We start from the raw sequence: 27,891 nt of genomic DNA, 5'->3' as shown, positions 1-27,891 counted from the left end.
CGGGGCGGCGGCGGGGCGCGGGGCGGCGGAGGGGGAGGTGCCCCGACTCCCGCCATGAACCTCGAGAGGCTGCGAAAGCGCGTCCGGCAGTACCTGGACCAGGTGGGCGGCGGGCCGCGATCGCCGGCCTCGCGGTGCCGGGCAAGTGGCCGACCAGGCTGTGGTTCTGAGCGGCGGACGCGGGTCCGCCGGGGCTGCTAGGGAACCTGCGCGCGCTTGTGGGCTGCGAGGACAGGCCTGCACCGGCGGCCAGGGGCGATCAGGGGCGGTCAGGGCGTGGGGCCCACGTCCAGGCAGTGTCCAGGCGGCGAGGACAGGCCTGCACCGGCGGCCAGGGGTGGTCAGGGGAGATCAGGGCGGTCAGGGCGTGGGGCCCACATCCAGGCAGTGTCCGGGTGGCGAAATCCGGCCTGCACCAGCGGTCAGGGGCGATCAGGAGGGGTTGGGGGGGAAAGGGTGTGACGCCCACGTCCAGGCAGTGTCCGGCGGTGGGTGCGGGGGTGTGTTAGTACCAGCTCTGCCTGGGGTCCGTGTGCGGACGTGGGTGCAGGACTAGATAGTGAGCAGTAGTCACTTAGGTGGCTCCAGTTTGCTGACCCCCTTCCAGGTGGCTCCCCGTCCAGCTCCCTGCAGAGGGCCAGCGGGTGTTGGCTCCAGCTGGTGGATCTTGGCTTCAGGCTGACGCAGCCATGACTGTTGGTCAGTGTTTGGGGGAGGAACAGCCATTGGAAATCTGTGCCTCCCCACCACCACCTTTTTTTAAACTTTCATTTATTTGAAAGTCAGTTACGCAGTAGGGAGGAGAGACAGATTTTTTTCAGCCCATTGCCTCATTTACCACATGGCCTTAATAACCAGGGTTGAGCAGGGCTGAAACCAGGAGCTCCATCCAGGTCTCCCAGTGGGTGAAGGGGCCCAGCAGTTGGGCCATCTCTGCTGCTTTCCCAGGGCTTGAGCAGGGAACTGGATCTGTAGTGGAGGAGCCGGGACTCAAACCAAGACCTATAAGGGGATGCCAGCACTGCAGGTGTTGGCTTTACCTGCCACACCACAGAGCCAGTCCCTCTGCCTTTCAAATGAAAGGAATTATAATTAAGAAAGTCTCATCGGATTCTGCAGGTAGAGATCCTGCAGGTCCCACTGCAGCACTGGCCTGGCAGGCTGAGCTGGAACACTGGGCTACGGGGAGGTGTCCTGGCACAGCACACTCACCACTTTGCTTTCCTTTCTTGTGCTCAGCAACAGTATCAGAGTGCTCTGTTTTGGGCGGATAAAGTAGCTTCCCTCTCTCATGGTAAGTGACAGTGCCCAGCTGTTTGCTTTATCCTCTGAGCTCTGCCCTTAGTGCCTCTGACATCACTGACTCTCCCCACAGAGGAGCCCCAGGACGTGTATTGGCTGGCTCAGTGCCTCTACCTGACCGCGCAGTATCACAGGGCAGCCCATGCACTCCGGTCCCGGAAACTGGACAAAGTGAGTGCAACTGTGGATGCCACAGCTTGGATTAATAGTTGAGGGGCATGTGCCATTGATGTCAGATTGTTTAAAAGGATTCAGTATTTTGGATGTGATAAAAAATTTGACATTTCTAACCCTAAGTTGTACAGATTGTGTGTTCTCTGTAACCCTGCGGTCCTGAGGCCCTTTCCTCCCCAGTCTCACCTGGCGTCCTGCCGTTTGTCTCTCTTGCTGGGTTCACTGCCCGGTCTCTTGTACCAGCCTGGCCACGGTCCTTGTGTCCATTCACTTGTTGGCTGCAGCACAGATGTGATTACGACGTCCTCATTGCCTCTTGGTAAAGTCAGGGAGCCCTCCAGGCCCTCTCTGCCCTGGGTCTAACCTGCTGGCACTCTGGTTCTTGGGGCTGATATGCGATACCTGCTGGCCAGAGGTCCCTGTTTGGCTCCTCCTCCAGCTGCTTGACGCTTTGTCTCCATTTGCTTAAGCTCTGCTGTGTTCTGCAAGCAGTCTCAAGACCTTCCTGAACCCTTTGTGCTTAGAGGCCAGAATAATAACTCAGGATTTTAAAAGACTGAAACTTTGTTACAACTGAAAGGAGCGGTTATGAAGCTAGCTGTCTATATCCTTATAGTTTTTAAGTGAAGGGACTTTTGACGGCTTTCTTTCTTTCCTAGCTCTATGAAGCATGCCGTTACCTCGCAGCTAGATGCCATGTAAGTGTTCCCAGTTTTGTGGCTGTTCATGACTTTGGTCCCATGGTGTTAGGCCTTCTGCATGCGCATGTGAGAATTCCTGTGGTGGTGCTTGGCTAGTCTCTTTTGTGCACCAGTGTCGGGTCCCTTACTGCTGTTGGGTGTGAACACTGGCAAGCCTGAAGAAAAACCTGTTGCAGACATTGAAAAATCAGTGAATGTATTCCTTTGATTTCCTCTGGAACACACACTCGTGTTCACTGTGAAAAGCTGTGTGCATGACCAGCCTTTCTGTTCTCTGCACAGTATGCTGCGAAGGAGTACCAGCAGGCACTGGACATTCTTGACATGGAGGAGCCGATAAATAAAAGATTATTTGAAAAATACTTGAAGGATGAAAGTGGCTTGAAAGACTCCTCCAGTGACTGGGAGATGTCACCTTCCTCGGTAAGTGAGGTCAGGAAAGATTCATGGGACCCGGCGTACTTGAGCCAGGAGGCTTGCCAGGATGGAGCAGGCCCCTGTGGTTGGTTCTAGAACATTTAGCATACTCACAGGGCGGGGCAGGCCCTGCGGTCAGTTCTAGAACATTTAGGCTACTCACAGTGGGAGCAGACCCTGGGGTCAGGCCTATTTAGTGTATTCTTTTTTTTTTTTTTAAGATTTATTTTATTTGTATTACAAAGTCAGATATGCAGAGAGGAGGAGAGACAGAGAGGAAGATCTTCCATCTGATGATTCACTCACCAAGTGAGCACAAAGGCTGTGCCGATCTGAAACCAGGAGCCAGGAACCTCCTCCAGGTCTCCCACGTGGGTGCCAGGTCCCAAGGCTTTGGGCCGTCCTCGACTGCTTTCCCAGGCCACAAGCAGGGAGCTGGATAGGAAGTGGAGCCGCCAGGACTAGAACTGGTGCCCACATGGGATTCCGGCGTGTTCAAGGCAAGGATTTTAGCTGCTAGGCCACCGCGCCGGGCCCTATTTAGTGTATTCTTATAGTGATTTAACAAGTGGATTTAATTGAATCTTACAGTGTAATAAAAACCTGGTGGCAGTCTTGTAGTCATGGTAGAAGGTAGATTATGGCATAGTAGTAAGTTGAGGTGACCCTGTTTTCCACAGATAAAGAGCTCCATCTGTCTGTTACGTGGGAAGATCTATGATGCCCTGGATAACCGAACCCTGGCCACCTACAGCTACAAGGAAGCTCTGAAGCTCGACGTGTACTGCTTTGAAGCATTTGATCTCTTGACATCACACCACATGTTAACAGCTCAGGAAGGTTTGCCACCTCTGGTGTTTTTCTGTTTTTTTCTCGAAATCTGGAGTCAGGTGTGAGTTGTGCCACATTTGGGAGTGACTTGATACCTCAGGTGGCTTGCCAGATGTGGTGCTGTGTCCTGCCTTTTGCGTTGGTCCTGCAGTGCATGTGAGAATTTCCATGGTGAACAAACATGAGCAGGTGATGTGATGTGGCTGTCTTTTTGAGGTGTGGTTTGAAGCAGAGCACCTGTAACCTGTGGAGTCAGTGTGACTGGCTGTCAGTCATTCCCAGACCAGCTCAGCCTGAGTCTCCAGGCTAGAGACCTGTGCCAGGCAGCTCTGGGCTCCCATGACCCTTCCTGTGCTGTGAAAGCTGAGTACTCACCTTGACGAAGTGAGTGAGCGGCAGGGGCAGAACATGGGGTTCAAGCATTTCCACATACTGCAATGGTTCCTGTCCAGTGCTCTTTTTGTCCTTGAAGACACTGGCAGTGTCTGGAGACTGGTTGTTACAGTGGGGGCTAGGGATAAGAGGTGGGAGGATGCTGCTGGAATCCAGTGCCTGGAGGCCAGAGGTTTTGTAAACACTGTGGGATGTGGGGTGCCATTTTACTAGTCTGTGGGGTTAGGACTGGGGTGGTCTCTTACTAGTCTGTAGGGCTGGTGTTGGAGGTGGTCTCTCAGTAGTCTGGGATTAGGGCTGGGGGTGGGATGCTCTCTCATTGGTGTGTGGGGCTAGGGCCGGGGCTGGGCCTGGGGGTTGGTCTCAGTCTATGGGGCTGGGTGTACTCTCAGCAGACATGGGTTGAGGCAAGAAGCAGCTGCAGGCTCTGCCCTCTGGCTGACTTACCTTCAGCATCTGGACCACAGTTTCAGCTTTGTCCAGAGCCTGATCCGATTTTCTGTTTTTAAGTTTATTTAGAGCAAGAACTATAGAAAATTTAATTGCTTTTTTCCTCTCTGAACATTATGAGAAACTCTTTTTTCTTGCCACTTTTAAGAAAAAGAACTTCTTGACTCACTACCTCTTAACAAGCTTTGTACCGAAGAACAGGAACTGTTACGTTTTCTGTTTGAGAATAAATTGAAAAAGGTAAGGAAAAGCAAAAAATTACTGTTTGGTTTATGTAAATATGTTGTTTCCTCCACTAAATTTGGCCTCTTGTTTGTGAAACTTTTTTATTTGTTAAATTTTTAAGAATAAGAAAATTAAGTGAGAAAATTTGTAAGAATACAGTTAGATGATTTAAAATACATGATATGATTCCCAAAAAAGCTTCCAAATACACCCTTGTTCCCCTCAGGGAGCCCTTATCCGAAATGACTGAACTGTGAAATATCTGGGTAGAGTTGCATGCCAGTGAGAGCTTTGTTTGTGCTGCCTGAGCCCCTGCTTGGTGGAGCACTTCCTCTCCTGGTCCTGTGGTGACATGGAGAGGGATGTTCAAGTCAGTGCTTTTCAGAGGCTCACCAGTGTTTGCTTGTGAAAATGCTGTAGCTACTTGGGCCAAACATAAGTGGAGTTTGCTTGTTGGTCTGTGGTGGCTTGTTGGATTTACATGTACATTTCCAATTTCAGTATAATAAACCTGGTGAAACTATCGTTCCGGAATCTGTAGGCGGCCTGCAGGAAAACCTGGATGTGGTGGTGTCTTTAGCTGAGCGGCATTATTACAACTGTGATTTTAAAATGTGCTATAAGCTCACTTCTGTGTGAGTATATCCATATGTTTCTTTGTGGGGCTTGGGGTTTAACCAGTCCCTAAATAATTGATAGATGGGGCTCCCACTGCTGGGACCGGGAGGGGTGGCTGAGATATACTTTGCTGAGCATCAAACAGGGTACTGTCCCTAAGAGAGCGACTAATAGACCACGCCTGCATGTTGCAGCTGTGTGATGTGAACCTGGGTGTACTGCCCCTGTCCTGCCCAGTGTTAGTCATTATTGACAGGTGTAAAAATAGCTGTTTTGGTGCATAATTTCGTCAGATATTCCTTTATGCAAGTGGACTAAAATAGCCCTGTATGCCCTCAGTGCCTGGGCTGGCACACTTGCTTGTTAAGCTGTCTCACACACCAGAGTTCTAGTGTGCATAAATTAGACTTACCCCTTAGCTGAAGTATATGTGCTGTACTTTGTTTATCTTGTGAGCTGCTTGAAATCTTTAAATCACAAACACTTAATTGTGATTCATTTAGTATTTCCTATTGGTTTTGATCCTTTTAAATAATTGTAGTATTTACATATTATAATTTTTTTTTTTTAAGAAAGGCACTTCACTTTTTTTTTTTTTCAAAGATTTATTTATTTTATTACAAAGTCAGATATACAGAGAGGAGGAGAGACAGAGAGGAAGATTTTCCGTCCGATGATTCACTCCCCAAGTGAGCCGCAACGGCCGGTGCTGCGCCAATCCGAAGCCAGGAACCAGGAACCTCTTCCAGGCCTCCCACGCGGGTGCAGTGTCCCAATGCATTGGGCCGTCCTCGACTGCTTTCCCAGGCCACAAGCAGGGAGCTGGATGGGAAGTGGAGCTGCCAGGATTAGAACCGGCGCCCATATGGGATCCCGGGGCATTCAAGGCGAGGACTTTAGCCGCTAGGCCATGCCGCCGGGCCCTACATATTATAATCTTTTAAATTTAAATATATGTGATAATGTTTATTTTTGTTCTTTCTAAATACACTAAAATGTTCCCTTTCATCTCTAACTTACTGCACTGCCCTCAGGGTTGTGGGATGAGGTGTCAAGTGCTGTCACTGTTTCTGCTTTAACTTTTAGAGTAATGGAAAAAGACCCTTTCCATGCCAATTGTCTGCCTGTACACATAGGGACACTTGTGGAGCTGAATAAGGCAAACGGTAAGAGTTTACTTTCTTATTAAAACAGTTCTCAAAACAGAAAATAGTTTCTGTAACTCTTGAAACTTGGTGTCTGCCCTTGGGTAGTTGGAATTGCAGGGGTGGCATTGCTGAGTTCTCAAGTATTTACTGGACTGGCCTCTGTCCCGGGTGCCCAACTCAGTGTTTGAAATCTGTCTGTTCCCTTTCCTGAGGTGGGATTTGTGGCTCCAGGTCTTCTAAGGTTAGTGTGGGGAGTCGGTTTTTGTTTTGTAAATTCTTTAAGAAAACTGACATGGCAAGAGTTAGGGTTGGGAACGGACTATGTGCTCGTGTTTCCTGTTTCAGCATTTCAGGAACAGTTGTGTTTTAGGCTGTGAGGAGAGCTTCAGGGGAAGCCCAGGCACCCACAGAGCCTGCTGCTTGGTGAGGTCTGGGCCACAGCACTGTGTCCCCTGAGCCACAGCTGCCCAGGCCTGCTGTAGGAAGCCTCGGTGTGAGACACTGGGGTTTAAACAGCTTATCTCAAACCTCAGTTTGCTCAGCTGTGTTGGTGGTTAAGGCGGTGTGCCACAGGCTTGTGCTAAATGGTAGAAGACCCTAGTGGGGACCTGTGCCCACGCTGCTATCCCATTACCTTGTCCGGTTCCCCTTCACTCAGCAAGTGCTTGGTGCCCGTTCTGGGCCTGGTACCTAGTGAAGTGTTTGGGCTGTGTTTCCTCATGGGATTTCTCTGCCTGATTAGATCAGTGGGTGATGAATGTGGTAAGAAGGAAAGCTGAGAACAGAGTTTGTGTCATTGTGAGGAGCTAGAACTGGGGGAGTTGATACTGTTTTTTTTCCCCCCAATGCAGAGCTTTTCTATCTTTCTCATAAGCTGGTGGATTTATATCCTGGTAATCCTGTAAGTATCTTTTTTCCAACATTATGTTTTCTTACTTGAACTTTAAGAAAATACTTAACTAGTATTTAGATACAAACTTACATTTAAGTTTAAGTGAAGAACATTTGTTTAAAAATATGGGACTGGAACTCCTAGTGCCTGGGGTATTTAAATGTCAGCGTTAACTTTGAATTCATGAAGGTGCTTGTTCATCAGACCGAAGTAGTAACTTACAACTAAAACCTTTATGTTTTGTGATTTTAGATCTTAACACACTTTAACTTTTTAAAACACTTTTAAAGTTGTTTTAAAATACTTAGCCTATGGAAACATGAAATACTGACTGTGCCAGAAGCCATTTCTCACTCTTGGATAGTTGGTAGCTCTAGGGCAGCAAATGCCCTCAACCCCTCTCCGAGTCCTTGGGTTCTGTCCCTAGGTTCTGCTTCTAGCTTCCCGCCAGTGCAGACCCAGGAAGCAGTGGGTGATGGCCATGTGTGAGACCTGGGTTGAGTTCCTGAATCCCAGCTGTAGCCTTCCCCAGTCCTGGCTCTTGCAGCATTTGGACAGTGAACCAGGGGATAGGTGTACATGGGTGTGCTCTGCTTCTCAAATAATTTTTTTAAAAGGCTTCTTTTGTTGTTGTTGTTGTTGGAAAGTCAGATTTACAGAGAGGAGGAGAGATGGAGAGAAAGCCATCATCCACTGATTCACTCCCTGAGTGGCCACAATGGCCTAGCTTAGCTGATCTGAAGCCAGGAGCTTCTTCTGGGTCTTCCATGTGGGTGCAGGGTCCCAAGGTTTTGGGCCATCCTTGACTTCTTTCCCAGGCCACAAGCAGGGAGCTGGATGGGAAGTGGAATATCTGGGATTAGAACTGACGTCTATGTGTGATCCTGGCACATGTAAGGCGAGGACTTTAGCTGCTAGGCTACTGCACTGGTCCCAGATAATTTTTGTAAACATCAGTGGTTCACTCAGACTGTGTAAGATGATTTTCTGGCTTACTGCTGACTGAATCCATGTGTTTTTGACAATGCCACGGGAAAAGGCAGATGGAAGTGGACTCAGGAGCTGTGTTCTTAACAACATTCCAGAATTGAGCTCCAAATCTTAAGATATGCAACCTGGCCCAGTGTGAAATATGCGAGAGAAGCCAGCTGGACAACAGTCTGACCCAGGTCGGGAGCTAGGATGAGCCAGGAGACCAACAGTGTCCAGGAGGGCTCCCGCCCCCGTCCTGACCCCCACCCCCGCTGTTAAGGCTGCCTGGTTGTGGAGCAGCGGTGTCCTTAATGTGTTCATCTAGGACCGTAGTGCATGGATTGTCTGACATGTTTCTGACTTGAACAGCATATGTGACGTAAGAATGTAGTCTTATTTTTGTCTGGTCTAATTTGTTAGGAATTCTCATTCATAGTTAATTTTCTTTGGTCATGGTAAATTTTGAACATTTTAGGTATCTTGGTTTGCGGTGGGATGTTATTACCTCATGGTTGGTCATAAAAATGAACATGCCAGAAGATATCTCAGGTATGCGTTTTGTCTCCTCCCTGTGGTGAATCTGTACCCCTGTGCAGCGACCTCTGCTGAGTGTGAGGGAAGAGTCTCTATCCTTCAGCAGCTGCAGATCATGGCAGAAGAAAGAATAAATCGGTGCTCATGTAGTTCACAGACACATTTTAAATAGAGTCGTTTGAGAGCCTCTGATCTTTACAGAGATACTGCTAAGCCTTTGTCTTCGAGACTTACCCTTACATAACTGACTCGCATGAAGCTTCACCCAACACTGGTGTCAGTGGAGGTGGTTAGAAAGCAAAGCTCTCCAGAAGGAACTTGTTGCAGATCTGCTAAAGAGGCAGCCTCCCAACCCGGACAGGTGCACAGGTCATATGGGAATGTCCAACAGCTGAAGCACTGGGGTTCCTTTGATCCCTGCGCGGAGAGCGTGCTCACTGGGTTGGACTTGAGTTCTGATCCAAGTTCTGTGACTCGACAACAGACACCTTAGCAGTGTTAACTTCTGTGACTGTCCTCCTGTAATGAACTCCGCTTCTAGTCCTGCTCCCTGCTGCCGTGCCTGGGAAGGCAGCAGAGGATGGTCAACGTGCTTAGGGAGACCCCTGTATGGCCTCTGGGCTCCTGGGCGTGACTTGGCACAGCACAGCCAGTGGGTGGAAGAGCGATGTATTTTTTTTCTTGTCATTACCACATTCAAATAAAGAAAAACTAATTATATGCTTTAAAGATGTGGGGATGATGTGCTTCTACCACAGGAGTGTTAGGAAGTTGATAAGATGGTATGAAAGGGCCGTGCACTGTGAGGAAGATAGCACTGTGTGTGTCAGTGTTACAGAGAAGCTGCGGGCTTGAGCCGTCTCCCTGTGTGTTGGTTGGAAACTGCATAGCCGTCTTTGTCCAGGGCCAATCTCTCAAGACCATCACTGACTCTTAAGCCTTGGTGTAGTTGTTTGGTTTTGTTTACTTATGAAAGATTTACATAGATTCATTTATGAAGGAATTACAGAAAAAGAGATCTTCCATCTGCTGGTTTACTCCCCAAATGGCCACAAGGGCCAGTACTGGGCTGGTTCAAAGCTGGGAGCCAGAGCTTCTTTGGTGTCTCACTGAAGCCCTGGCCCATCCTGCACTGCCTTCCCAGGCCATTAGCAGGAGCTAGATCAGAAGTGGAGCAGTCAGGACTTGAACCAGCTTCCGTATGGATGCTGGTACTGCGAGTGGAAGTTTAGCCTGATAAGGTACTGTGCTGGCCCTTGAGGTAGTTGTTTTTGAAGCGAGTTATTAGGATGAAGTCGAGCATCTGAGGTAGCTGGCAAGGGACCTGGCATGAAGTGGGCCCTCAGTAAGAGGTTACTGCTGTCCCCATTTGTCTCCTGGGTTACACTGTAGAGCTGTGTTGAGTGGTTCTTGCAGCTTTTGTACGGAGCATAAATGGGTTCAGTACCTGGAAATTTGTGGACTTGTCCAACCTGTTAGATTTTGCTTGTGCTGTTATGCATTGGTTCAGTTCAAATCAAAGAGTGCAAGTGTTTAATGGTACTAATGAATGTGTTTGAAGCGGTGTACTTGTGTAAAATTAATGTCAGAACAAGAGTGTTGACGTGAGTGACTCTTGTTGCAGCAAAGCCACGACGCTAGAGAAGACCTACGGGCCTGCGTGGATCGCTTACGGGCACTCGTTTGCTGTGGAGAGCGAGCACGACCAGGCGATGGCCGCCTACTTCACGGCAGCACAGCTTATGAAAGGGTAGGGCCGTGCGCCTGGGCGCCGTGCTGTGGAGGGGATTTTGCTGCTAAATGAAACGAAATGTGTGTGATGAATGTTCCTGTGTGGTTGCTGAGCCATGCAAGCACATTAGTGTTGGCTTGTGATGGTTGTGCACTACCTGTGACTGTGGTGTAGCTAGGAGGTCCACCACATTTTATCTCATTGTAGCAAGGAACTAGTTAAAGAAATGCTCCTCATCACATGGTTGCTCCAGTTACTGGCAGCTGTTCCTTCGCAGTAGTGCGAGATTGCTCTGGTGCGGGTTGTTGTCTCACAGGCAGTCCTGCAGGGATGTAGGTGCCTGGGAATGTGTGACTCCGGAGAACGTCATATTGCTGTTACTGCCTCTTTTTGGGCTCTCCATTGGTTGCTCTTTGCAGACAGTCTGTGTGAATTTCTGCCGGCCAGAGACTGTCCTTGCATGGAGAGAGAGGGCATGCAGGTTCAGAGGGTTGGTCTGGAGTTGCTGCCTGGACTCACTTCCTGGCTCCTCCACGTAGCACCATGTGGTCTTGGGCAGTGCTTGCCCTCTAGAAACATAGGACTAGTTGGGCCCGGCATGGTAGCCTAGCAGCTGAAGTACTTCCTTGCATGTACCGGGATCCCATGTAGATACCAGTGTGTGTCCTGGCAACCCTGCTTCCCATCCAGCTCCCTGCTGGTGGCCTGGGAAAGCAGTTGAGGATGACCCAAAACCTTGGGACCCTGCATCTACATGGGAGACTCAGAACTTCCTGGCTCCTGGCTTCAGATTAACTCATCTTGGCTGTTGTGGCTACTTGGGGAGTGAATCAGTGGAAGGAAGATCTTCCTTTCTGTCTGTCCTCCTCTCTGTGTATCTGGATTTCCAACAAAAATAAATAAATCTTAAAAAAAGAAAAGAAAGATAGGATTAGTGGCAAAACTTGGTGTATGATTCTGGAATAGCTGAGATAATGCTGAGAGCACTCGGGGCTGATTGTCCTTGCTTGTAGTGCTGCACTGTGGGATCAGGAGTTCATATTATTTTGTGTAATGTTGATTTCAGGTGATCACACAAAAGTCTGATGATGCCAGACAATTGATGCCAAGTTCTCCATCTATATGATTTTCCTCCAGGTGTGTAGGGTACTGAGTTTAACAGGTGGGGTTTCTGGTCTCACTGGTCATCCCTGGAAGCAGTGTGAAGGACACAGCTGCCTGACCGTGGCTTGAGCTGTCCTGACAAAGCAGCCCAGCAGCTGTTCTCCCAGGCTCTCTTCTGGCTTGTGGGTGGGGCTGTTCTTGCTGTGTGCTCACCTGCCCGAGAGAGCAAGTGTTTCTTCCTCCTCTTGTCAACTTGCTGGCTCCTTCGCTGCCTCCTCACAGGCCTTCTCTCCCAGTGGTCTTTTGAGTCCATAGCTGGAACCTCACTTCTCACAGTGGCCCTCCAGGTTGTGAGTGTTGGCTAAGTGCTCTTCTTACTCGGTCCAGGATTTCCCACCCCATCCATCAGGAAGGGAGACCTTTGCTGCTGCTTTGTTGAGGCTTTGTTCTAATCTCTGATTGTCAGAAAAAATTCCAGTAACACAGTGTGAACGTTTCCCGTGACCCTTTGCTAGGGTCTGGTCATTCTTGTTAAATGTCCTCAATGCCCACAAACCCAGAGTAGTTATTCACTTCCAGCCAGGAGTCAGAGTCAATTACTAATGACACTGTAATACCTGTTGGGTTTTCTAATCCGACAGTCTTATGTTATTAAATCCTCACGTCAGTGTCTCGTGATGAGCGTTTTTTCTGCTTTTCACTTTCCCAGCAGAACAACTTTATATTCTTTTGACCTGCCTGTTTTGGGGTGCCCAAGTCACCGTTATCAAGTTTACTTGGTGACTTCTTTGAGCTGCTGGATATTGGACTATGTTAATTTTCACATACTGTTACTGATGTCTAACTTATATAAATCTTATTAATTTTATATGATTAGTTATTTTATGTAACTCTTATTGTTTTATATAACTCTTATTAATTGTTTCTTCCTGAAGTTCTCATACTTTTTTCATATGTATTCTGAGTCTCTTTTTGGGTGCATCTCTGTTTGTAATTGTATCATCTTGGTGTATGGGGCCTTTTATCATTATTATTATTTTTTTAAAGATTTATTCAGTTTATTACAAAGTCAGATATACAGAGAGGAGGAGAGACAGAGAGGAAGATCTTCCGTCCGATGATTCACTCCCCAAGTGAGCCGCAACGGCCGGTGCTGCGCCAATCTGAAGCCAGGAACCAGGAACCTCTTCCAGGTCTCCCACGCGGGTGCAGTGTCCCAATGCATTGGGCCGTCCTCGACTGCTTTCCCAGGCCACAAGCAGGGAGCTGGATGGGAAGTGGAGCTGCCAGGATTAGAACCGGCGCCCATATGGGATCCTGGGGCATTCAAGGTGAGGACTTTAACCACTAGGCCACACCGCCGGGCCCCTTTTATCATTATTAATGTGAAATGCACAGTTATATAGAGAGAAGGAGAGAGAGAAATCTCCCATCTATATCGGTTCACTCTCCAGATGGTCATATTGTTCAGGAGCTAGGAGTTTCTGCTGGGTCTCCCACGTGGGTGCCGAGTCCAGGCACTTCAACCATCCTCTGCTATCTTCTCAGAGCATAAGTAGGGAGCTGGATTAGAAGTGGAGCAGCTGGAACATGAACCTATGTCCATATGGGATGCTGGTGCTGTAAGCGGAGATTTAGTATGCTATTCCACCACATGAACCCCTGAGCCTTTTATTATAAAATATCCTTCATTGTCTCTACTATTAATGCTTATCTTTCAGACTACTGAAAGAAAGAGATTCACTTTTTTATTTGAAAGGCAGAGTTAGAAAGAGATTTTCATCCATTGGTTCATTCTCCAACATCCAGGACTGAGCCAGGCCAGAGCCAGGAACTTCTTTCAGGTCTCTCACATGGATACAGGGACCCAAGCACTTGGCCATCCTCTGCCATTTTCCTAGGGATGTCAGCAGGGAGCTGGATCCAGAAGTGCAGCAGAGTAGCTGGGACTCCAGTTGGTGCCCCTGTGACAGCTAACCCTCTCTGCCATAGTGCCGGCCCCGAGAGCTCCTTCAGTTGTTGGTTCAGTGGTCAGAGGTGGACCAGGCTGAAGCAGGAGCCAGGAGCTTCTTCCCGGTCTCCTACATGTGTGTAGGAGCCCATGCAGTTGGGCTGTCCTGGCTGTTTTCCCAGGTGCATTTGCAGGGACTGGATGGGAAGTGGAACAACTTGGACTTGCCTATCTGGTATGATGACATCGTAGGCAGGATGTTACTTGTTATGGCACGGTGCCAGACATATGTATGTATGTGTATATATATATTATCTTTCTAGATAAAATTTCTTTATTTGAAAGTCATAATTACAGAGAGAAAAGGTGAGGCAGAGATAATTAATCTGCTGGTTCACTGCCCAGATGGCCACAGTGGCCGGCACTGGACCAGGGATCCCCCATATGGGTGCAGGGCCACATGGGAAGTGCTGCTGCCTCTCCCAGGCCGTCAGCAGGGAGCTGGATCAGAAGTGGAGCAGCTGGGACTCAAACCATCGCCCATAGGATGTCTACATCTCAACTTGCTTTTTTTTTTTAAATTTATTTATTATTATTTTAAAAATTATTTTTCTTTCATTTTTTTCTAAGATTTATTTGTTTTTATTGGAAACATGAATATACAGAGGGTAGGAGAGACAGAGGTGAAGATCTACCATCCGATGGCTTACTCCCCAAGCGGCTGCAACGGCTGGAGCTGAGCCAATCCGAAGCCAGGAGCCAGGAGCTCTTTTGGGTCTCCCACGCAGGTGCAGGGTCCCAGGGCTTTTGGCCATTCTCAAGTGCTTTCCCAGGCCACAAGGGAGCTGGATGGGAAGTGTGGCTGCCAGGATTAGAACTGGCGCCTATATGGGGTCCCAGCAAGTACAACGCAAGGACTTTAACCACTACGCTATCACGCTGGGCCCGATTTATTTATTTTTATTGAAAGGCGAATATACAGAGAGGAGAAACAGAGAGAAAGATCTTCCATTCGACGGTTCATTCCCCAAGTGACCGCAACGACTGGAGCTGTGCCAATCTGAAGCCAGGAGCCAGGAGCTCTTCCAGGTCTCCCACGTGGGTGCAGGGTCCCAGGGCTTTGGGCCGACCTTGACTGCTTTTGCAGGCCACAAGCAGGGAGCTGGATGGGAAGTGGGGCCGCCGGGATTAGAACTGGTGACTATATGGGATCCTGGCGTGTGCAAGGTGAGGACTTTAACCACTGTGCTATCGCGCCGGACCCCATCTTGGCTTGCTTTACCTGCTGTGCCACAATTCTGACTCCTTTTGTGTTACTTACTTAACGGTTATCCTGGGAATTATAATTAACTTGTTAAAATAATGTAGTTTGGATGAATAGTTAATCAAATGTTTGTTTACTCTAATTTATCTCTATTTTTCCCATCTTTTTACTGTTATTCTATAAGTTAATACTTTATGCCTTGTAAACCCATCAATACAGATTTATAGTTAGTTTAGTCATCTTATAAATCATATACAAGAGTTGTAAGCAAAAATTCATTTATACTATATATTTATTTTTTTTAAAAGATTTCTTTATTTTTATTGGAAAGTCAGATATACAGAGAGGAGAGACAGAGAGGAACATCTTCTGTCCAATGATTCACTCCCCAAGTAGCCGCAGTGGCTGGATCTTCGCCGATTTGTAGCCAGGAGCCCAGAGCCTCTTCCGGGTCTCTCATGTGGGTGCAGGTCCCAAAGCTTTGGGCCGTCCTCGACTGCTTTCCCAGGCCACCAGCAGGAAGCTGGATGGGAAGTGGGGCTGCCGGGATTAGAACCGGCGTCCACATGGGATTCCAGTACCCGCAAGGTGAGGACTTTACCATACCGGGTCCACATTCATACTGTATATTTACATTAAGCTCCTGTTTACCCCTGTGGTAACTTCTACTAGATTCTTTAATATCTTCTCTTAGCCTCAAGTTGCTCTCTGTAGCTTCCTGTTTTAGTTTAAAGAACTCCCTGTTGTATTCTTGCTGTTCATGATAGATTCTCTGTTATAAACTGTTGTAATTATTACTAATTCTTCTGTATTTTCAAATCTGTCTTAAATTCTTTCAGTGAATTGGTGAATTTTTGTTCTGTTGCTGTGCTTCTCAACTCCTGAAATTTGAGCTCTTTTTAAAATTTATTATTAAAATTTTTAAGTTATTATTAAATTTTTATTTATTAGTTTTTATTTATAGTTTCTATCTATTGCTATTGTCTGGTTGGCAAGAGATTATTTTCATACTTTATTGTTAACATAAATTTCCTTTAGTATTGTTTATTAGCTTAGTTAGGGTGTTGAGGAGGCAAACATCTGGGTCTCTGGTGTAGATTTGTTAAATCTCTTGTTGAAAGTAATGTAGTGTGCCATTTTGGGAATCAGATTTTTCTACCCACCTGGGATGTCTCATGGTGCTGTGTGTTTAGGGACCTTGCAGATTGAATTCTGTGGTTTGTACCCTCTGTCCTGAAGCCAGTGAGACCCTGCCACTTGTGGACCTTGTGTTTGGACCATACAGCCTCCTGTGACTGAAGGACCTGCCTGTGTTGGGGGTGGCAGCTCTGCCTATACCTTTACCATCTTCTCTCCTCAAGGCCAGGCAGAGGGGACGGGTAAGGCCTTCCCAATTAGGTCAGGCGGAGGCGATGGGTGAGGCCTTCCCAGTTAGGTGGAGGGGACAGGTGAGGCCCTCCCAGTTAGGTTAGGTGAAGGGGACAGGTGAGGCCCTCCCATTAGGTGGAGGGGACGGGTGAGACCCTCCCAGTTAGGTGAAGGGGATGGGTGAGGCCCTCCCAGTTAGGTCAGGTGAAGGGGACAAGTGAGGCCCTCCCATTAGGTGGAGGGGACAGGTGAGGCCCTCCCAGTTAGGTCAGGTGAAGGGGACAGGTGAGGCCCTCCCAGTTAGGTCAGGTGAAGGGACAGGTGAGGCCCTCCCATTAGGTGGAGGGGACAGGTGAGGCCCTCCCAGTTAGGCCAGGTGGAGGGGACGGGTGAGGCCCCCCCTGCTCTTCCAAGCTGTTAGCCCTGTGCTCATGGGTAGCCATTTGTTTCTTCAGGAGTATCCCCTAAGCCTTTGTGGGTGCTTTACTCCTTTTCGGGTCATGGCCAGCTCTTGCTTGCCCAAACGCTGAATTATTGCTGCTAATTGTTGTGAAGAGGCCTGAGTACAGAGTTTTCTACATCAGGGGAACTCTGTGAGCTGCTGCAGTGGTCAGGTAGTGCCAGGAGCTCCAGTTCTGCGAGGCTGCTGCCTGTCAAGGCTGATGGCAGGCTAGGGAAGTAGACATGGGAACAGAAGGAGTGAACTCTTGATGAAGGCTGCTCTTTTATTTATTTTTTTGAAAGATTTATTCATTTTCTTTTATTTTTTTTAATTTATTTTTATTACAAAGTCAGATATACAGAGAGGAGGAGAGACAGAGAGGAAGATCTTCCATCTGATGCTTTACTCCCCAAGTGAGTGCAACGGCCGGTGCTACACTGATCCGAAGCCGGGAACCAGAAACCTCTTCCGGGTCTCCCACGCGGGTGCAGGTCCCAAAGATTTGGGCCGTCCTTGACTGCTTTCCCAGGCCACAAGCAGGGAGCTGGATGGGAAGTGGAGCTGCCGGGATTAGAACTGGCGCCCATATGAGCTCCTGGTACGTTCAAGGCGAGGACTTTAGCCGCTAGGCCAAGCCACCGGGCCCAAGATTTATTAATTTTCATTGGAAAGTCAGATCCACAAAGAGGAGAGACAAAGAGAAAGATCATCTACTGGTTCACTCCCCAAATGGCTATAACAGTCAGAACTAAGGCTGTCTGAAGCCAGGAGACTCCTCTGGGTAGGGTGCAGAGGCCCAAAGCCTTGGGCCATTCTCCATTCCTTTCCCAGGCCATAAGCAGGGCCCTGGATGGGAAGTGGAGTAGCAAGGACACGAACCAGTGTCCACATGGGATCCCAACGCATGCAAGGTGAGGACTTCAGCCACTAGGCTGTGGTGCCTTTCCCAGTTTCTCTTACCAGGATCCAGCCATTCTTGATATCTGTCCTTGCCTGCCTTCATGGTGCCAAAGAATTTTTGTCACTTTTTTTTTTTGAAGATTTTTATTGGGCCCAGTGCGATAGCCTAATGGCTGAATTCTTGCCTTGTATGTGCCAGGATCCCATATGGTCGCTAGTTCATGTCCCGGCTGCTCCATTTCCCATCCATCTCCCTGCTTGTGGCTTGGGGAAGCAGCAGAGGACGGCCCAAGGCCTATACCCTATACCTACATGGAGACCTGGAAGAAGCTCTTGGCTCCTGATTGGCTCAGCTCCAACCATTGCAGCCACTTGGAGAGTAAACTAGTGGATAGAAGATCTTTCTGTCTCTCTTTATCTCTGTAAATCTGCCTTTCCAACAGAAATAAGTAAATCTTTTAAAAAAAAGATTTTATTTACTTTAAAGGCAGAGAGACTGAGGGTCCTTCCATCTACTGGTTCACTCCCCAAATGGCTGTGACAGTTGTCACGTCTCACAGGAGTCCAAGTACTTTGGCTGTCTGCTGCCTCCCCAGGAGCATTCACAATGAGCTGGATTGGAAGTAGCGCAGCCAGGACTTGAACCACCGTTCAGATAGGGAATGCTGGTGTTAGAGACACCTACTCGAACCAGCTGTGCCACACACTGGTCTCGTTGCATCTGTTCCTGTAGTTTTTGTGAATTTTGACCTTTTGAAAGTACTTCCTCAGGACAAATATGAAGGACTGTGCTACAGTCTTTCTGTGTGTCTTGACCCAGGTTAGGACCCATACCCACATAAACCACCCAGTGGGTGTCTGTTGGTGTTTGGGGTTGTTATTCCATGTTTGCTCTGCGGCAGTCACTGATGTGGTGTGAACAGAGAAAACCTGAAGTGGTAAATAGTACTGACCACGTGCCCAGAACTGTCTCAGATGGGAACAGACACTCCATCGTGTGCTGGTCCTGATGGAGTTGTCAGATGTCACAAGAGAAATGAGATTAGCAGAGCTCACAGTATCAGTGTTCCTGAATGGACGCAGGGAGCCTGGGCCTGACGCTGGCCCCCAGGAGGAGGGGCCCTGGGACTCTTGTGCTTAGAGGCTTTTTTACTTTGGAAAATGAAAAAAATGCTAATAGTGTCCAGAGGTTAGTCTGTAAGTTTTATTTAGCTCATTTATCAATTGACTGTCATCTTAGAAAAAGACAATCTATATTTTGGGTTATGTTTGACTTTTCACAGATGGAATTTGAAGTTGGCAAATTAATTTCTGAATTACCTAGTTTTTGATGCTGAATATGTAACATTTTTCAATATTTTTAGGTGTCATTTGCCAATGCTGTATATCGGACTAGAATATGGTTTGACCAATAACTCAAAACTGGCTGAAAGGTTCTTTGGTCAAGCCCTGAGCATCGCTCCAGAAGACCCCTTTGTTATGCACGAGGTTGGAGTGGTTGCATTTCAGAACGGAGAGTAAGTTCCTCCCCCTTCTGCTCACTCTGTGGGTCGGCAGAAACTGCATGAGTGTTTACTGCCAAGTGCACCATTATTGAAGGAGGAGCTAGACCCTGCACCAGAGGAAATGGAAATTGTTTTTAGGATTTCCTTGAAAATTCTCAATCTGGAATGTGGCTGCCACAGGCTCTGTGACCTGACTCAGCACGGAGGTCGCTTTCTCACTGGACATGTCCTTCGGCACACCTGGGAATGAGAAAGCCAAGTTAGGGTGCCTGATGTCCACCAAGTCAGTGGACGGTGTCCTCTGGGAAGTTAGGGTGCCTGATGTCCACCAAGTCAGTGGACGGTGTCCTCTGGGAAGTTAGGGTGCCTGATGTCCACCAAGTCAGTGGACGGTGTCCTCTGGGAAGTTAGGGTGCCTGATGTCCACCAAGTCAGTGGACGGTGTCCTCTGGGAAGTTAGGGTGCCTGATGTCCACCAAGTCAGTGGACGGTGTCCTCTGGGAAGTTAGGGTGCCTGATGTCCACCAAGTCAGTGGACGGTGTCCTCTGGGAAGTTAGGGTGCCTGATGTCCACCAAGTCAGTGGACGGTGTCCTCTGGGAAGTTAGGGTGCCTGATGTCCACCAAGTCAGTGGACGGTGTCCTCTGGGACGCATCCCCTGTGCATTAGATGATGCAGCTTCAGTGTGTTTTGAACAAGTGTTAGGATGTGAAACATTCAGTCCATGCTTGAGAATTAGCTCTGCACGGCAGTCATAACCCAGGTGTCTTTTTCATGTTTCTGTCAGTGTCACACTTGTCCAATTCCTGTGTTTTTATGAGCAAATTCACTGGTAAAGCCCTCCCTGAGGGGTGCTGCCTGCCGTGTTGTGCCTTAGATGTGTTGGGTGACCTTCATGCAGTCTCATACAGTGCTACTGGCTGTGAATTCAAAGGTAACGAATCAGCAGGATTTTAAGTCAAGGATCTGTAAACAGAAACACAAATGAGGCAGGGTGGCTCATGATCACTTCATGAACATGTCCTCAGGCATGTGCAGCAATCCCACCCCTGGGAGTGGCTGGTTTAAGTAGTGATCTCATAGATACTGTGGAAGTCGTCTGCATCTGACACGCAGGTTAGACTAACCCAACAGTAGTCATTGCATACCTTTTCCCATTTCACTTTAGTACTGCTAGAAAGAACCAACTTTCTCTTGTCTATGTATACTTGCAAAGTTGGAGTAATCAGCAACTTTTTTTCCCTTCTATTTTAGGTGGAAAACAGCAGAAAAATGGTTTCTTGATGCTTTGGAAAAAATTAAAGCAATTGGGAATGAGGTATCTATGTGGTGTTTGTGAATGAGCTCCATGAGTGTGACCGGTTCAATCCCTAGCCCAACTCAGAGCCCAGCGGCTGGGGGTGTCAGGTGGTCGGTTTAGGGGCTGTGCGGTGGGAAGTGGGTGAGCTTGGGTAGATTTCAGTGTTTGAAGGGAGCTCTGGCCCTGGCATGGGAAGACCCAGAAGGTGTGTGGGCTGCTAAGTGTTTGTGCAGAAACAGAATTAAAAGATGTTTATTTTGATGCAGAAAATTTGGAAATTCATGGTTAGAATTTTTGTAACATGCCTTCTCTGTGAGGTGTTTGAAGACTCTTCTGTGAAGGGCACCATGGTGTCTAGTGGGAGACGCCTTAGAATGGCCAAGAGCTGAGGCCGTTCCTGAAGGTTGGTGGAGTGAAAGGGCAGGGCAGGTGCTGTTTAGGTCAGATTAGCCAAGGAAAACTCTTCTTTCGAAGGGGTTTTGGTTGCTTGTTCCTCAGCTCCACAGGCTGCACTTCCCAGGGTGGGGCTCGGGGTTAGAAGGTATGGCTGGGTCTGCCCATCCATTGGGTTGACATGTAATTAATGGGCATTAGCTATGTCCGGACTGTGAGCCATGCAGGGGTTTGTGGCTATTCCATATCATGCTCCTCAGACTCATTGGCAAATTCAAGTGAGTGAGTGCCAGTAACAGGAAAATGTGGCTGAGGAAATAGAGGCCAGGGGCTGATCAGTAAACCTTTGGTCCTGATGGTGTTTGGGTGAAGGCTAGGCAGAACTGAGGGAGACAGGTATTTTAGGTGTAGGGGCTGGTGTCTGCCTAGAGTGGAGTTTGTTTAGTATAGCCCTGAATTTTGAAGTTGGCAAAATCTAAGTGTGCATTGTGAAGGGCGGTAAAATGATGTTGAAGGATTGCACTTAACTGAGGACAGTGGGACACAGAGTGGGCTCATGAAAGGGACAGTGTGGTCGGATTGTGTGACCGGGAAGGTGAGAGGCCTTGGGTGCAGCGTTTAGGATGCCAATTTGGGAGGCCACATTCCCTGTCCTGGCCCACCCCGCTGCTTGGGACGTTGCCGTTCATATGGGACACCTGGATAGTTTGGAATTCCTGCTCTGGCCCGGCTCTGCCCTGGGTGTGACGGGCATTGTCATTGTGAAACAGTAGATAGCAGGTCTTCATGTGCCTGCGCCTCTCTCCCTTTTTAAGTAGCATTGAACAAACAAGTCAGGGTTAGTGGGGAAAGTGAAGATCAGATGGATTTGGAGTTTGCCAGCAGGTACAGTGAAGAACCCCTGGTGTGCCTGAAAGTGTTGGGGTGACCTGGGTGTCCCTGACTGACTCCAAGGACACTTGCCGCAGGGTCAGAGCGAGGAGCAGGGAGTGGCTGGGGCAGACTAGGTGAGTCGCAAGTGCTTGTGGCCTGCTAGGACAGAACTGCTGAGCCAGCACATGGCTCTCAGTTGCCATAGCCTAAGGTACATGATGGGAAGTTGGTCAGTGTGGGTGTACTTTTAGACAAAATCTTGGAGTTTTCAGGAAGTCTGCTCTGGGCCGAAAGGAAAGTGATGACACGGCACACGCCTGCCTTGGTGTTGGGGTTGAGGTGCCCCCAGGAGGCAGCCATCTTGCCCAGAGCACAGATGTCTAACATGGGCTTGATTCTGTATTTTAGGTCACAGTTGACAAATGGGAACCTTTGCTGAACAACTTGGGTCATGTCTGCAGGAAACTGAAGTAAGTGGAGGAGAGGTTGGCAGCGGATGAAGCTCTGTTTTTGTTTTTGTTTTTTTAAGATTTATTTATTTTTAATGGAAAGTCAAATATACAGAGAGGAGGAGAGACAGAGGAATATCTTCTATTTGCTGACTCACTCCCCAAGTGGCCGCAATGGCCGGAGCTGTACCAATCCGAAGCCAGGAGCCCAGATCCTCTTCCAGGTCTCCTACATGGGTGCAAGGACCCAAGGCTTTGGGCTGTCCTTGACTGCTTTCCGAGGCCACAAGCAGGGAGCTGGATGGGAAGTGGGGTTGCCGGGATACAAACCAGCTGCTGTATGGGATCCTGGTGTTTGCAAGGCAAGGGCTTTAGCTGCTAGGCTATCACACCCGGCCCAGCTCTGTTGGTTTTAAGCCTTTTCACTGTCTGCTTTGTGTGACCTCTAGCTGCTTGTGCTTGGCAGCTCAGGTGCACCAGGCACCAGCATCAGTTTTTTTCATATATATAATTCTCACAATATAGAGAGGATGATAGTAATTTTTTATATTTAGTTTTTGGTGTTCAAGATTGCTTGAGAAGAATTAGGATGGTAGAGTCTCGTTAAAACTTCATACTCTTACATGAGAGATTTTTGTCTTGGGGTCACAGTGGATGTGACCTCAGGTGGCCTCAGGCTGGTCTAGGAAGCTCTGAGGAGCAGATGGGTTACTGGATGTCTCTATGGTTTACATTACGGGCTGTAGCATTTCCCACACTTCAGTTAAACATAAAACCTTTTCACCAAATATGTCCTAGAACAAGTATTTCCAAGAGCCTTGGGTTTGCCATGGTAACTATTAGACTCAAGGTTTTTGGCTGCTTGGCTGCCCTGGTGAGGGGTTTCCTTCACGCAGAAGGTAAAACTGTGTGAACATTCTTCCCTACGACAGGGTCTCTGAGGAGTCTTATGACTGTTCCCCGTCCCTGGGTGCTGCTGTAGTTTGACAGCAAGCACCCTTTCTAAAGACACAGAAGGAAAAACATTTGTCCCACCCATCTTCCTCCACACCTTGAGCCTCCGCACCCTATTCAGAAACCCACATCTCTCAACTATGTAAACTATATTAAAAATAAAATAGAATTCTTAAATTTTAAAAAAGAAAAAAGCAAGACATGTACACACACACACACACACACACACACATAAATCAAATAAATGGCAAGATATCCAGAAAAAAAAGAAAAGAAAGGGTGTGGTAAGGAAGAGGCTGAGTTGGGGATCTGGTTCTGGGGTTCTGACCAGAGTGACACTGCACATCAGAGCATCAGTGGGGCAGCACGCCAGGGAGTGGAGGTGGACCACTGTCCCACAGTAGTCTGCGGGTGCAGATGGTCATTCGGCAGACAGTGAGCTCTGGTTACACAGCGTGCTGTGAGCGCTGGCTACGTGGGGGGAGAGGTGCTCATCTTTTGTTGCATATGTGAGATGTTCCCTGTCTTCACCCTCCCCTTCTCTTGCCAGGAAGTACGCAGAAGCTCTGGATTACCACCGGCAGGCCTTGGTGCTGATCCCTCAGAATGCCTCCACTTACTCCGCCATCGGATACATCCACAGTCTGATGGGCAACTTTGAAAATGCTGTGGACTATTTCCACACGGTACATCTTGTTTGTGGCCGACTGAGATTCTAGTTAGCATTGATCACGTCTTTCATGGAAGACATTGTATCTATTTTAAAATTCTTCTGGCAGCCTCATGGAAGAAGCATGTGTATGTGCCCCGTATTCATCAGATTGGCAGCAAATGTGAGAGGGTGCTTCATGGGCTAGAGGCACACTCAGCTGGATCTAGTGTCGGCAGGGGCTCCCAGCGACAGCCCTGAGGACTCCCCGCACCCATTCCCAGAGCAGTGTGGGAGCTTGTCACAAAAAGAATCCCTAACCCACATGTGTCTCCTCTGCACGCAGGCCTCAGTGGGTTGCTCTAAGGTAGTTTTCTTTCTTGAATGGGTGCTGGATTTTAATCCTAAGAAGATAGTGTTTTTTTTAATTGTCTTTGCTGTTTTAAAGATTTATTTTATTTTGTTTTATTTTGTTTTTTGAAAAGGCAGAAACACAGAGAAAAGGAGATACAGAGAGAAAGCTCTTCCATCCACTAGTTCACTCCCCAAATGGCTGTAACAGCTAGAGCTGAGTCGATCTGAAGCCAGGAGCTAGAAGCTTCCTCCAGGTCTCCCACGAAGGTGCAGGGTCCCAAGGTCTTGGGCCATCCTCTACTGCTTTCCCCAGCCATAAGCAGGGAGCTGGACAGGAAGTGGAGCAGCTGAAACACAAACCAGCACTCATATGGGATGCCATCACTTGCAAGGCGAGGATTTAGCCACTAGAGTTTAATGAGTAGCCTTGTGACCTGTCACTGTATCTCTCCTAACAGTCCTAGGATTCTTGCTGTCTTTTTTTTTCCCATTCATGATAATTATCTTCTTTTTAAAAAATATTTATTTATTATTATAAAGGCAGATTTACAGAGAGGAGAGGCAGAAAGATCTACCATCTGCTGGTTCACTCTTCAAATGGTCACAGTGGCCAGAGCTGAGCCAATCAGGAGCCAGGAACTTCATCTGAGTCTGCACGTGGTATGCAGGGTCCCAAGGCTTTGGGCCATCCTTTACTGCTTTCCCAGGCTATAATCAGGGAGCTGGATGCGAAGTGGAGCAGTGGGACATGAGCTGGTACCCATGTGGGATGGCAGCACTTGAAGATAGATCAACCTGTTAAGCCATTGCATCAGTCCCTAAATTTATTTTCATTTTATTTGAAAGACAGAGACAAGTACAATAGCTTGATTGATTAATTTTCCCTCTTCCAGTACAGGGATCCCATATGGGCACCGTTTTGTTTTCCAGTTGCTCTGCTTCCCATCCAGCACCCTGTTTATAGCTGGGGAAAAAGCATCAGAAGATGGGCCAAAGCCTTGAGATCCTGTACCCACATGGGAGGCCTGGAAGAAGCTTCTGGCTCCTGGCCTCAGGTTAGTTCAGCTCTGGCCATTGTGGCCACTTGGGGAGTGGACCAGCAGATGAAAGATCTTTCTCTGTCTCTCCTCTGTGTAGCTCTGCCTCTCCAATAATAATAAAAAAGAGACAGGACAGACAGGGGTCTCCCCTCTGTTGGTTCACTCCTCAAATCCCCACAGCAGCCAGGGCTGAGCCCACGTCCCCTCCCTGTGTGACGGACCCTGACCTCTGCCTCCAGCGTGCACGTCAGCAGGAGCATGGATTCAGGCAGAACCTTGACTGAGCCAGGCATCCCTGTGCGCATCTCACTGCTGCTCTACATGCGTACTCTTTGGCCTTCATCAATGCAGAAATACTTAGAAACACAAGAACTCTTCCTGTGTTAACTGCACTGAACCTTCCTTTTGCAGGCTCTCGGTCTTAGGCGAGATGACACATTTTCTGTTACTATGCTTGGTCATTGCATTGAGATGTACATTGGTGACTCTGAAGCTTATATCGGTAAGATCACATGCACTCTGTTTCGTTGTAGGTGGTGTGTGTCTCTTGATGTTTCTCTGAGTCTCATTTACAAGTATATCTGGAACCATTTTAGATACACTAATAGTAGCAAACTGTACTGTGTTGGAATAATGCTGAGGAAATGGTCAGCAAGAAAGTACCTGTTCAGGCTGGGTACGGTCACAATGCGTGTCATGGAAAAGTCAGCAAAGGAAGGGACTCGACCTCCGTGGTGCAGGGATAGTGGACTCAACCTTCATGTTCCACTGGCACGCTGAGACCTTTCTTCCACATAATGGTGCCTCATCCCTCTAGGGATACATAGGGGTCAGGACACGTGGGCACCCACTGGCTACAGTCATCACAAGCTGAGGCAGTACTTGAGTTTCAATCTTGACAGATGGACTTTGGGATAAACCAAGATATAAAAACACGAACAATTGATAAAAAACTTCAAAATTAGCACTAACCCATTGTGTCCTATTGCCCTGTGTATCGGATATCTGTGGACTGTAAGTAGTGCATACACCAGTGATAGTAACTTTGAAGCAAATGTTGGAGTATTTGTAGAATTGGGAACGTGGCACTCATTGGATTAAGAGTGAAGGATATGGGAGAAGCGACTCACGGTACATTGTCTCATTGAAGATTTCTTGTCTGGCATGCATCCTACAAGTCAGTAGGAAAACAAACAGGGATCCAAAACAGGCAGAGAAGGCTCAGCAGCATCACCTGTCAGCAGAATGGGATAAAGCACGTGGTGCACACACCAGGCTTGCCACTGCACACCCCAAAGTGTCAGCCACCGATGGCATCTGAAGGTGGTGACCACTGGGGGATGCATCCCATACTGTGAAGCCAGGCCTGTCCCCTCAGCTGTCTGCTGTGCCTCAAAACCTTCCCTCCCCAGTGACATCTTTCCAGCACCGTGTGAGTCGGCTCCGGGAAACCTCAGTGTGCACAGCTGGTCCCTTCCATGGCTTTCATCTTAGAGTGTAAGCTGCAGGACCTCTGACGGGTGGAAGTTGCACACCATCACTCCCATCTTGGGCCGTTCATCAAAGCAAGTCTGTGAAGGAGTTGTCCACGGGCAAGGATGTTGGGACTTAGGATTCACTGGGAGTGTTAGGGCAGCAACTGACCCCACAGAACTAGATTAACTAGATTAACAGAACATGGATTAACTGGTGTCATGTGATGGGATGTGTCACAGCTAAACATGACTCAACCGTGCAGTAACATGGATGAATTAGATTTTGACATAAAGAGTATGTGCTGATGACTTCCATTTGCAAGATGACTAACAAGCACAAGGGGGGGTGGCATAAAATGCAGTGATGAGGGCTGCAGCCGCCACTGGGCATGATCACGTCTGTCTGCAGGGGTCAGGCGTGGCCTGAGACTGTCTGCTGGGAGCCAAAGGGGTATGTCGGGTGGCCTGCTTGGTGTTACCCAGGTGAAGAACAGCCTCAGCTTCAGCACCTTGAGGAGTCAGGCTGAGACCAGGTCTGGGCCTATTTCCCCGGTGGAGGAAGAGTGAAGTGGGCACCTCTGCTGCCCTCTTGGGGATGATCTTGGGATTTTAGCATTCCGTTTTCAGAAGGTGTGCCTATCACTGCTGGCGCATGCATGATATGGAGTGCTATTAATTAGAATGGTGTGAAATGGGCGTTCCCATATATGTTAATCTGGAGGGTTTTGAAATACTGAAAATGTGTTTCATTTCATAGTGGATTGTGTGTGTAATGTAGTGATTGTCCTACTGTCCCCAGCCCTTGTGCCTCTCCCTGAGAAAGAAATTGCCCACAGGGGTGGTAGTGTCCTAGGGGACTCGACTAGGAGATGGTGAAAAAAAGTCACTTTTTCCTTCTGACCTACACTTGTGTTCTTGCACAGTCTGGTGAGGATGGGCAGGGTTATGTGGCGATGGGATGACATGTGTGTTGGAATTTCTAATTGTGGTGTTTCTTTTTAGGAGCAGACATTAAAGACAAACTAAAATGTTACGACTTTGATGTGCATACACTGAAGACACTAAAAAACATTATTTCACCTCCATGGGATTTCCGGGAATTTGAAGTAGAAAAGCAGGCTGCAGAAGACACGGGGCTTGCTCCACCGGATTCCTCAAGAAAGACTCCAGATTCCAGGCCTTCCTTGGAAGAGACCTTTGAGATTGAGATGAATGAGAGTGACATGATGTTGGAGACATCCATGTCAGACCACAGTGCGTGACTGTGGCCGTGGTCCTGTACTTGAGTGTGTTAGCATAGGTCAGTAACCCTCCTGTCCTCGCCGAGTCCCACACGGCCCACCTCCTCACACCAGCCCACTTTGCCTCTCCGTTCAGGGCCAGAGGCCTGTCTGGAGACTGGAGAGCAGCTCTGCCGTCGAAGCTTTCTGACGCTGAACCTACACAGTAGTTGTATGTATGTAGTGGGATAAAGAAGGTAA

At 48.2% G+C, this 27,891-nt stretch overlaps 1 protein-coding gene across 2 annotated transcripts; it reads left to right on the top strand.

The window, feature by feature from the left end:
* Window positions 1–27,891, top strand: CDC16 (cell division cycle 16). Of its 2 annotated transcripts, XM_058670509.1 has the most exons (18): window positions 1–102; window positions 1,240–1,294; window positions 1,376–1,473; window positions 2,136–2,174; window positions 2,460–2,600; window positions 3,275–3,434; window positions 4,417–4,508; window positions 4,995–5,128; window positions 6,198–6,277; window positions 7,111–7,160; window positions 8,599–8,672; window positions 10,282–10,407; window positions 18,783–18,935; window positions 20,178–20,241; window positions 21,898–21,959; window positions 23,443–23,578; window positions 25,347–25,437; window positions 27,413–27,891. In XM_058670509.1, the coding sequence occupies exons 1-18, from the start codon at window positions 55–57 to the stop codon at window positions 27,670–27,672; spliced, it is 1,863 nt and encodes a 620-aa protein (XP_058526492.1). In that variant the 5' UTR covers window positions 1–54; the 3' UTR covers window positions 27,673–27,891. The 2 variants fall into 2 exon arrangements, with proteins under 2 accessions (XP_058526492.1, XP_058526493.1); XM_058670510.1 differs by lacking the exon at window positions 10,282–10,407.

Source organism: Ochotona princeps, chromosome 12 (genome assembly GCF_030435755.1).
Source record: "Ochotona princeps isolate mOchPri1 chromosome 12, mOchPri1.hap1, whole genome shotgun sequence".
NCBI lineage: Eukaryota > Metazoa > Chordata > Mammalia > Lagomorpha > Ochotonidae > Ochotona > Ochotona princeps.
This window is presented reverse-complemented; position numbering and strand designations above follow the sequence as displayed.